At 36.2% G+C, this 12,256-nt stretch overlaps 1 protein-coding gene across 2 annotated transcripts in view; it reads right to left on the bottom strand.

Moving 5' to 3' along the window:
• The window catches only part of FYTTD1 (forty-two-three domain containing 1), a 47,055-nt gene that overhangs the window by 33,991 nt on the left and 808 nt on the right, over positions 1–12,256 (bottom strand). For both annotated transcript variants that reach the window (XM_036745571.1, XM_036745570.1), the window contains exon 2: positions 6,350–6,481. In XM_036745571.1, the coding sequence (XP_036601466.1) occupies positions 6,350–6,481 (132 nt within the window). The remainder of the gene's footprint in view (positions 1–6,349; positions 6,482–12,256) is intronic.

The raw sequence follows: 12,256 nt of genomic DNA, 5'->3' as shown, positions 1-12,256 counted from the left end.
AAACTGTACTATAGGAAGAGCAATATCGTACAACAATCAACTCTGAAAAACTTAGCTATTCTCAGCAATACAATGATCCAAGACAATTTAAGAAGGACTTATGAAGAAAAATGCTTTCCACCTCTAAGAGAACTGATAAAGAGTCTGAATACGGATCAAAATATATTTTAAAAATAAAACCTTTATTTTTCTTGTGCTGTTGTTTTAGTCTGTGTTTTCTTTTGCCAAATGGCTAATACAAAAATATGTTTTGCATCAATGAAAAGTGATTTACTGAAGGCAGATGGGTGGTGTAGTGGATAGAGCATGAACCCCGGATACAGGAGGATCTGAGTTCAAATCCAGCTTCAGACACTTGACACTTATTAGTTGTGTGACCCTGGGCAAATCGCTTAACCCCAATTACCTCATGCACAAAAAAGTTATTTACTGTATATGGAAACTGAACTCTTAGACTTAAGATAGCAGGCTTCTTTTAATTAAGGTGTTTTAATAATAGAACTGATTTTCTGAACCTGTAACTTTTAAGATGAACTTAAAGATAAAAAAAAATCAGTTAAACAGATTGATGATAAAGAATCAATTATTCAATTTTAATTACATTAAATTTAAAAGTTTTTGCACAAAGCCAATGCAACCAAGATTAGGAGAGAAGCAGAAAACTCGTAAAGAATTTTTACAATCACTGTCTCTGATAAAGACCTCATTTCTAAACTAGAAAACTGAGTAAAATTTATCAGTATACAAATCATTCCCCAATTGATAAATGGTCAAAGGATATGAACAGGAAGTCTTCAGAGGAAGAAATTAAAGCTATCAAATGAAAAAAAATGCTCCAAATCACTACTGATTAGTAAAATACAAAGCAAAACAACTCTGAGGCACCACATCACACCTATCAGATCGGCTAACATGACAAAACAGGAAAATGATAAATGATAGAGAAGATGTGGGAAAATTGGAACACTAATGCATTGCTAGTGGAGTTGTGAACTGATCCAGCCATTCTGGAAAGAAATTTGGACCTATGCTCAAAGGGCTATAAAAATGTACATATCCTTGGACCCAGCAATACCACTTGTAGGGCTGTATCCCAAAGACAGCATACAAATGGGAAAAGAACCCACACATATGAAAATATTTATAGCAGTTCTTTTTGTAGTGGCAAAGAATTGGAAATTGAAGCCATGTCCATGAGTTGGAGAATGGCTGAATATGTTGTGGTATATGAGTGCAATGGAATACTATTGTGCTATTAGAAATGATGAGCAGGCGAACTTCAGAAAAACCTGGAAAGGCTTGAATGAATTGATGTTGAGTGAAATGAGCAGAATCAGGAGAACATTGTATACAGTAACAGACACAATGTGTGATGACTAACTTTGATAGATTTATCTCTTTTTAGCAATGCAAGGATCCAAGACAACTCCAAAAGACTCATGATGGAAAATGCTGCCCACATCCAGGAAAAAAAAAAAAGGACTATAGAGTCTGAATGCAGATTGAAGCATAATATTTGCTCTTTTTTTTCTTCTTTCTCATGGTTTCTTCCACTGGTTCTAACCGTTCTTCACAACATGACTAATGTGAAAATAGGTTCAATATGAATATATATGTATGGCCTATATCAAATTACATGCCATCTTGGGGTAGGGGAAGGAGAGAGAGACGGAGAAAATTTGGAACTCAAAATCTTATGGAAGTGAATGTTGAAAACCAAAAATAAGTAAAGATAATAAAAAAGCTTTAAAAATAAGTTAATTATCAAATAAAATAAATATATCAATTTGATTTTCTCAATTTTCTCAAACTTGACAACTTAAAAAAAAGAGGAAATGAATGAACATTCATCAACCCAGATTATAACAATTTCCTATTTTTTTTTAAACAAATAGAAATCGATTTTCCAAAAGGAGACCAAATGAGCCTAGTACCTTAGCAAATAACTGATTTCCTTGACAAACAGAGAGAGAATGAAGGACAACATTGATTTAGAATATAAATTCATTCTTAACTTTTTACAGAAGATGCCTTAAGTTTTATGGGCAGTATCACCTCACAAAACACTGAAAAGCAGTAGAAGAAAATCATGTTTATTATGTTCATCATTCATATGTGAGAGTATGTATCTGAAAATTTCTGCACCATAAGAAACAATGACTTAATTTAAGAGATGCTTAAGAAGACTTGCACAAACTGATTGGGAGGGAGGGGAGAGAGATATGTGGCTGAATCAAGAACACCACATTTAACAACCACAGTAATGTAAAGAAGAAAACAATAAAAAAAATCAAGATCAATGCAATGACCTGTTCTGGAAGACTCTTGACTTACTGAGTCACTACTACAGACAGAAGTGGTAGCGGTAGTAGATACTTAAGTACTATAGAATTAGGCACTGGAAGGGTGAATTCTATAGATTTTTTTTTCATTTAATTGTACTTCTTTGCTATAAGTGAGGATGGGAAGAGAGAGGTAGGGAGAATACAATATTTTTAAACCATGTTTAAAAGAATTTTTTAAATTGTACCATGAAGTGCCTATCTCTCTCTGTTATTTGTATCCTCAGTTCCTAGCATGGTGTATCCATTCATTGAAAAAAGATCTTTTAAAAAATCAGTTTAAGGAAAGCTTGGCAAGAGACTCAATCATTCTTAGGTCATTCAAGGATGAAACTAAAAGATAATAAACAGATTAAAAAAATGGAAAAGATTTGCAAAAATTTTTATAACAAACTTCTGGTCATCCAGGACAGTGGAACCAATACATTTGTACTCTTAACATGCAGTCTTAAATATGCTACATGAGGAAGCAGAAACAGCCCTGCAGAAATCAAAGATGGGCAGAGTGGGTATATGAGATCAAATGTACATAGAGGAAAGTCCATGCTTGAAAACTGAGGGGAGAAGGTGAAAGTTGCAGGAAAAAACCTTGGGTCTTATTATCAAAAGCAAATAAAAGCAACAACAAAACAATAAAATAAGGTAAAAGCAAGAGATTAAGAAAAACTACTGACCCATGTGCCAAATTTTCCCACTTCTACAAATTTTTTGTAAACTATCCTTGTCAATGCTTTTTGTCCTTATATCACAGCCAACTCTTCCTAGGCCCCCTCCAAAACCCTCCTGTGTGAAAAAGACCAGTAAGGAAAAGTATCTGACACCAAGACCATAGCTAACAATATTTGCTATCTGGTGAACGAATAGCGCCTCCAGCTCTGCGCTATGAGAAAGAGAACTCTGGCTGCTTTTTTCATCATTCAGAGATCAACTATCTTTTAGTGATCTGTTCTTTTTGTGTCTATTGTTCTTGTGATTGTTTATTTTGCTCTATATTCCTCATCCCATCTTTGTTTGAATTCCTCCTTTCTTACTGCACAATCATGTTCCATTAGATTCATATATCACAATTCTATTTAAATACTAATTTCATGAGAACAATTTACACACACACACACACTGACATGCCCCAATGGTACTTTTGAGGAAGCTGGAAGGAGAGAACACACTTCTGCAAATGTTATTTCACAGCAAACTACCCAAATGATGACTACATGCTCCTGTTTGGAACAAAAACCTATACTTTTAACACCAATATTCTTCTAGGGATGTTGCACAGTGGAAAGTCATGGAATGCCAGCATTCATAAAAAGAAAGGGTTACTCAAAAGGCAAGAGAGAGGGCACGAGAGGCAAGAAGCAGCTCTAACTTATTACAAATATGGAAACTATACAGGAATATCTATGTAAAGGATGTGATTAAAAATATACAATTTGAAACAAATAATGGGTCAATCATATAATGAAAGCAAAAGAAAACTGGACAGTCCATGTGTTCCACTGGCATCCACAAACACCAAAGGATAGTAAAAAGTAGAGTATATAGTAAAAAGTCTATAGTATATAGCTAAAAAGCCTCCCAGGCCACTGGGTAGAGTCCCTAAGGAAGATTTACAAAAGGACTTTTACAGAATGGACAAGTGGCAAAGTCATAGATGGATCTCAACATACATCACATAGAGCATACCCATAGCAAAAAGGTAATAGATTCACTGGCATTTGCTGCTATTCAGCCTTTACTTCAATGTTCCATGGGCAAGACAGCCAACATATAAACACCTTATGTCAAACACTGAAGTCATTGTAAAACACAATTATAATCTAAAATACACCCATTTTTCAGGGCAAAAAGCCTTAATTAATTTTAAAAAATTCATCACTACTAATTTCTACTGGAAATAATTATCAGCTAGATAGATATTATCTCTTTCTCTCTCAAAAGTAATATAAAACTTTACAGCAGGGGTGGGGAACCTTCGGCCTCAAGGCCACATGTGGCTGTCCAGGTCCTCCAGTGTGGCCCTTTGACTGAATCCAAACTTCACAAAACAAATCCTTTTATTAAGGGGATTTGTTCTGTGAAGTTTAGTTTAAGTCAAAGGGCCATACTGGAGGACCTAGATCAGGCTTACACAATAGGCCTCTGGCAGGAAGGATTCCAGGTGGCCCATTGAAAAATGTAGAGTATGTAAAATAGGCCCCCACAAAATACCGCCTGAGGGCCGCATGTTGTACAGGCCTGACCTAGAGGCAGCAGGTTCCCCACCCCTGCTTTTATACCATTTCACTTTTTAAAACGCTACTAACAAGGTTTTTGTTGTTTTTTTACAGATTCATTCCTATTATACCTGCTATTTCCTATTTCCCCTTTCTTGCCTATTGATATATCCCATAAATCATCAAGTTACTGTTAATCCAAACTCAAAGGTTCAATCTGCAAATCTCATAGTGCAAAATATGAAAAGCTCACTCTTTCAAGTTAACAGCCACCACACCATTATAAAGGAAAATTTTCAAGTACATGAACACCGTCTAAACATGTAGGCTAGGAGGTAAGAGTGCATGATTCTTTTTAAAGATAATAGGAAGTCAAAACAACAAAACCTACATTTTTATAATTGCTCATCCAGTCTAAAAGGAATTTTCTGTTGCCCAGCAACCTTTGAAGTATGTGATCTCCTTAGTGATTTCTCAACTCTAGGTTCAGAGCTAAACCCTTAAGGGACAAATAAGGTGGCTCCAGCAACGCCATTGCTTTAGCTAAGCACCACATTAGAAACTTCTTCGGGTAATTTTAATTAGTATCCACTCCCAATTACGTTTTAATCTGGTTCCAGCTTCATTGGGAGCTTTGCAGGCCTTGAGCTTAACTCATCTGACCTACGTGACTTTTTGACCAATAGGCTTTCTATGTGCAATGGTCAAAAATAACGTGCTAACATACTCATACATCTGGAATAACTCCAAAGTGTTACCTAGTCACATGCCCCAAATACTCTAATTCATCCTGTTTTTATCTTTACAGTTTTACATGCACACTGTAACTACTTTTTCCCTCTAAGTTTTGCAATTGCTTTTGATTATAAATGGAAGGGAAGAAGCATTTATTAACTACTTATGTGCTGGGCACTATACTAAGCACTTTACAAATTCTATCTTATTTAAAAGCAGTAAAACTCTTATCAGGAGATTTTCCCTTCTCACATGTGTGATATAGTGGAAAGATATTGTGCTTGAGACTGTGTCCTAGCTATGACAATTACTAGCTACGTGACCTTGGAAAGATAATCACTCTTCCTTTCCAGGCCACAATTTCTTCACTTACAAAATGAGGTGGTTAGACTAGATGATCTTTAAGATCCTTTCTGGCACTAAATTCTGTTATTTGGATATTATTCTCTTCTCCCAATAATTTTAAGGAATGAACTCCAGTTAATCACTATATCCTCTAGAAAAGCTGTTGTCATTTTCTTTGCTGTGCAGAAGAACTTTTTGTATAATAACTGACAATTTCAATTAATTTTTTTTTTGCATCATATTCATCTCCTACAAATACATCCCCCTCTCTGGTCTCTACCAAAGTTTCCAAGTCTTTTTATAGAAAAAATGAAAAAAGCAGTTGAACAACATATCAACTGAACCTGATAATGTTATGCTCCACACCCCATAATTATACCACCATTTGCAGAGAGCAAAGTGTATTTTCTGACTTTTTGAGTCTGATAATTATGATTAAAGTATTCAAATAAATTTTTATTTTATTTCATTATTTACTATATTTATATTATTTATCTTATTAAATCTTTATTTACTTTATTAAAGTTTTAGGGTTTTTTTTTGTTCTTTCCATATACATAGTTGTAGACATGTATACTGTTTTCCTGGTCCTACTTACTTCACTCTGCATCTGTTTCTAAATCTTCCCATGATTTTACAATTTCTTTATATTCACAGTTTCTTATAGAACAATACCATATATATGTCTTAAATCAGTTTCTTCTCAGGACTTACCAGTCTGCTGTTGAAGTCCCCATCTGGCTACTCTCATCCTGAATTGACGGGCACCAGTCTGTTTAAGTCTTCTATTTAATTTCGGAAAATTCTGCTTTCTTTCTTCCTTCTTATTCAATTTGATGATATCATCTGTGTGAGAGGGGAATAGAAATCACGTAAGTTTTCATTTATGGGTTAATTACTTAAAGATCACTAGCTAGGTCTTAGGTAAAACTACTCTCTTTCCTTCTATCACTCATCTGAGATGAGTAAGGTAAGGGAAAAGGAGTCAAGACTCAAAATTCATCTACTGCATTCCTTTCTTACAGTTCAGAAAAAACTTGGTAGGCAAAGGATACTGAAATCAATGACTGAATGGTTTACTGATAATCTGTAAATTCCTATTATACATAATGTATCCCTTTCTTATATCCGCCTTACATTAGAGCTAGTAATTAGGACAGTTACCTTCCAAATATTGCCTTCATTTCCTCTATCTTATCACTGTAACTGCTCACCTAGGCAACTAAGTGGTACAGTAGAGTGGATGGAGCAAAGGGCCTGGAATCAGAAACACCAGAGTTCAGATACGGCCTCAGACACTTAAATGGGTGTGTGACCCTGTGCAATTCACTTAACCTCTGTCTGCATCATTGCTTCAACTGAAAAATGGGGATAAATAAGAGCACCTACCTCCCAAGAGAGTTGTAGGATCAAATGAGATATTTGCAAAACACTTAGCACATTGTCTAGCATATAGTAGGTGCTTAATAAATGCCTGTTTCCTTCCTTTCCCCCTGGTTAAGATGAACATTTTTTAATAGAACCTTAAGTAGCTAACATGGTTTGTTTCATGAAAATGGGTGTTTAAAAAAATTGAATTAAACTCTAGTTTACAAAATTCAAGTGAAGTATATGGTCCCTAATTCCAAGCAATTACAAATGCTAGGAATAACTATCCTACAAATCTCATCATCCATATTATCTTGCAAATTTAAGCTCAACAGTGATCTCAAATTCTTTTACCCAGAAGAATGTTGGTATAAACTATGTCTTAAAGTTAATCAGTTCCCTACCCAAACTTAACTGTTTAGACTTAAAAGATCATTAGATTATACTTTAAGATTAACATACTCAATTTAAGGGTAAGAAACACACAAATATAAGGGAAACAGGTGTTTCCTTGAAACAGTTTTATGGTTTCAAAGCTCAGTCCTTCAGAAATTCTTGGGAAATGACTGTTTAAAATCCATTTCTACAACACTCTTAAGTCTGACTCCTAAAAAGCCATTTCTAGCTGCTGCTTGCATGGAAAATCATAACCAGTTATTCTAGTAGTAGCATAATGCCATAATAAATCCATTTGATGGAAGAAAAAAAAACTTTACTAACTATACCCCTTTTCTTCTTTATTTACAGCTGTGGAAGATTGTTACCAAGTAACTATAAATTAGTAAGATTCATTAAATCTCCACATACTTTCCAATGTCAAATTACTAGCTTCATGTAACAAAACAACAAAACCAATGAAATTTAAAATATTTTGTATGAAAAAACGTTTTACAATGTGAAAACTGGATTACTCTTCGTCCACTGACACTCACTTTAAGATTCTGCCTGTTCCCTGTGACTAGATTATGATGCCTCTGCCTCAAGAGTTGAAAAGGATTTTTGAAGGCTGTCTTGACCAAACCATACCTAAAGAAGAATTCTCTCTATAATATCCAACCTTTACCTAAAGAGCCCCACTACCTTTGTGAACAGCTCATCAGAACTCTGGAATAGCTCTAATTGTTAGAAGCTTCCCTTTAAATCAGATATAAATGCCTCCCTTTTGCAACTTCTGCCCAGCGCTCCTAGTACTGCTCTCTAAGGCCCAGAAGAACAAGTATGATTCCTCCATTTTGCATAGAGCAGTATGTGTTCTTTTAAGCCTTTTCTTCCCTAAGGTAAAGGTCTGCAGCTCTTGCATAAGATCCTATTAAATCATGGGAATCTCAAAGCCCTCTACAATACTGGCTACCCTCTTAGATTCCCTCCAGCTTTTCTATTTCCTTACTAACATGTGGTGCCCCCAAATTGAGGGGAAAATACTTCATATGAGTTTACCAGGAGGGAATACAGGACTCCTCCCCTCCTGGTCTTTGACAACAGCCTTTTCTCTCAATTCGACCTAAGACCACATTAGTCTTTTCTCCTCACAGTATTTACACTGCTGATTCATAGCGAGCTTCCAATAAACTATATGACTCTCCCATCTTATATAGTTGTTTTTTTAAACCCATGTGTAAAACTTTACGTTTATCCCAATTATTATTAGATTGGAGAGTCTTGAACTTTGCCTCATCTGTGAATTTAATTTTGTTGTTGTTCAGTCCTGCCCCGCTCTTTGTGACCCCATGAATCATACTGTCCAGAGGGTTTTCTTGGCAAAGGTAGTGGAGTGGTTTGCTATTTCCCTCATGAGTAGATTAAGGCCAACAGAGGTTAAGTGACTTACTTGCCCAGAGTCACACAGTTAGTTAAGCATCTGAGGCTGGATTTGAACTCAGTTCTTCCTGACTCCAGGCCCAGCTCTCTATGGAGCACCTAGCTGCCTCCATGAATGTGACTAGCAAATTATTGTTATTATTAATGACTTTTCCTCAAGGTACCAGTATTTTTGGAAGGGTTCCATAAGAGAAACCCACAAAAACATAAGAGGAGGTAGATGGTTTGTATTCTCTCAGCTAATACATTCTCAATAAGGTACAGAAAAATAAAGTAGAGGAAAGGATAACATTTTTTAATTATCACAAGGTCAAGGACAGATCCCTGAAGCATTCTACAGGACACATTCCGAGTATACTAGGAACAATTAAAGACTACTTTTTGGATCTCATCATAAAATTATCTAGTGCACATTTTGCTACAATGTCCCCAGAATATAAGGAAAGCTATTGTCAATTATTTTGCTAAAATCTAGGCTTACTATCCAGTCAAAAAAGAAATTGCATCAGAGGACCAAGACTTTAACCCTAGTTTCTGTCATGTACTCACTTCGGTAGTCACTAAAATGGAAACAGTTTCCTCGGATGTAAAAGGAGGGAAATAATATTTGAACTGCCTGCTCTGAGGATTGTTATCAAGAAAGCAAACCATATTCTGAGACAACTCCAAAAGGCTCATGATGGAAAATGCTACCCACATCCAGAGAAAGAATTATGGAGTCTGCATGCAGACCGAAGCACACTATTGGCGCTCTCTCTCTTGTGTTGTTTCTCCTTTCTTTCTTGTAGTTCATTCCACTGGTTCTAATTCTTCTTTTCAACATGACTAATGTGAAAATATAATGTGAATGTTTAAGTGGAGCCTATATCGGATTGCATGCCATCTTGGGAGGGAAGGGGGGAGAAGAGGGAGGAGAAAATTTGGAATTCAAAAGTTTGTGGAACTGAATGTTGTAAACTAAAAACAAATATTTAAAAAAATAAAATGAAAGCAAACCATAAAGAGCTGCACAAATGTGAGTTATGAGATTACCAAATAATTACATCAAGAGAAAACTTTCAATTTAATCAGAGACTATGAGTTTCTCATCTGGGTAGGTTTTGAAGCCTGGATGACTGCATCAAAGGATGTTTTAGATTATTGCTGTAGTCAGGGTTAGCCTAGACAGCCTCAAATCTTGTCCTACTCAGATTTTAGGATTCCAATTCATAAAGAGTATAGTTAGGAGACTACTGCTACTGAAGCACTGGTTTCCCTTCACAAAATACTATTTATTCTCTGTTAGTAAGCAGTCTGAATTCTGAGTCATAAGTTTAGACTTCAGAAACAGAGACACTAGGTTTGATTAAATAACCAAAACTCTAGGAAGTAACTTTTACTAATCAAATTGCTTTTGGGTTGCACCAATCCTATTATTTCAGCACAGGGGTAAAAAATTTAATGAAGTGCAGAACAAGATAAAACAATAACATTTAAAATTTTGACCACTTTTTGTCAGTCACCTGAGTCCTCAAACCAACTTAACTCCTCCACAACATAAAAAACGTTTTTTCCTTCCAAAACAGGTATACAAAGAAAGTTTAAAAAAATTACACTGAATCATTATAATAGAAAGAATCTGTATCCTCTACAGGTCCAAAATAGTAACACTTTTGTGCTTTGGTAAAATAAATTCTTTACGAAAAATAATTCTGTACAATAAATACCTTCTCATGACCTAGTCCTACAACAAAAATGAGGGAGTGAGACTAAGCTATAGCTCACCTTCATAGCTCTGTGCTGGATCAAAGAGCAATTACTTTCAACTTTTCTTTGGTGAATGTCCTAAACCATTCACCAAAAAAATCCCAAACTCCAAAATAACACAGAAATATCCAGGAAGCAAGGAATGATTGCAAAGACGTGTCATATATTCACCTTACTTTGCCAAACCAAACTTAATTCCAGATTGCCAGTGTTTAGAAGCTATGGCATATCTTATGAGATTTAAATAATCAGAAAAAATGTGACTACTTTGTGAAGTTCATCATACCATCTGACTTGGACCAGTTATTAAAAGCTTGTCCTTAAAACTGTAGGTGAGCTAGATGAATACCAGCAAAAAAAAGTTTTTATTTCAATAAATATTTTCATTATAACGAAAACTCTGCAGAATTATTCTTAGATGAGATATCCTGAGTTATGAGTATTATTTATGGATCCCTACTTTCAAAAGAGCACATCTAAGCACCCTACAGAATAAAACAAATCATATATAAAGGTCTTTCCTCACCACAACCGCCACTGTGAGGCACAGGACATATCAAAGCAGTGACAGCATGTACCAAAAGCAGTGCATGCAAAGAGCACACTGTGAGAGAACCTAGATTCACATTTTGTATCTCTGTTTTAAGTCCCTTAAGTTCTCTTCATATGTGAAGTGAGGAGTTTCTGAGGAAAACCCTTTTCGGGATCCCCCTTCCCACAACTGAAAAATCATCTCCTCTCTGTACCTTGTCGGCACACAGTTGTTTTCACGTGGTCAGTCTCTCTCTCATTAGACCTGGCAGGCTGTCTTTTGCTTTTATTTCCTTAGGGTGTGGTACACAGTAGGTACTTAATAAATGCTTGCAGACAGGCGGTAAAGCGAAGATAATGTAATCATAAACTTATAGTAGAAGTCTTTGAATGTAAGAGTCAAATCAAACATATATTAAGCACTTACTACGTGCCAAGCACTGGCGATACAAAGATAGCCCAAAAAAAAAAAGTCCCTGCTATAAAAGAACTCAGGCTAACCAGGAACAGAACATCCAAACAACCAAATAGAAACAATATACTTTACAGGACAAATCAGAGATAATCAACGGAGGGAAGGCACTAAGGGAGATGGAAAGGCTTCCTGTACAAGTTGGGATTTTTTGCATCTGAGGAAACAGGCTGAGATGTTTAACTGACTGAGAGTCGAAGCGCTACACTCCCTTCGCAAAATACTACTGTATATTTTCTATCAGCAGTCCAAACTCTCAGCCATCAACTTATGAGATAGTTTACTTGGATCAAATGACCAAAACGTTTAAAAAACGGAATTAACTTTTATTGACCCAATTACTTTTGAGCTACAACAATCCTATCATCTCAACATATGAGTAAAAGATATACACGTCAAGACTCATTAACAGAATTAAGATTCCAACTCGAGTCTCTTGGTACTCCACAAGCACCACTACGCTCTGCAGCAGCCTCCCCTAGTAACGCCAGCACGGCTCACATCCACTCCTCCCCTCCCCCCCCCCCAGCCCCGTCCGACTACCGGCCCTGCGCCCTCACAATCGAGTCTCCGTAACGACTCTCCTCCAACCATTCAACTCAACACAACCAAGTTTTTGGTATCCCGCCTCCGTCTGGGGTCCGAGACTTCTCAGTCTCCCAGATCCCAGCAGCTCCGGCTCCGGC

The sequence above is a fragment of the Trichosurus vulpecula genome, chromosome 2 (assembly GCF_011100635.1).
Source record: "Trichosurus vulpecula isolate mTriVul1 chromosome 2, mTriVul1.pri, whole genome shotgun sequence".
NCBI lineage: Eukaryota > Metazoa > Chordata > Mammalia > Diprotodontia > Phalangeridae > Trichosurus > Trichosurus vulpecula.
This window is presented reverse-complemented; position numbering and strand designations above follow the sequence as displayed.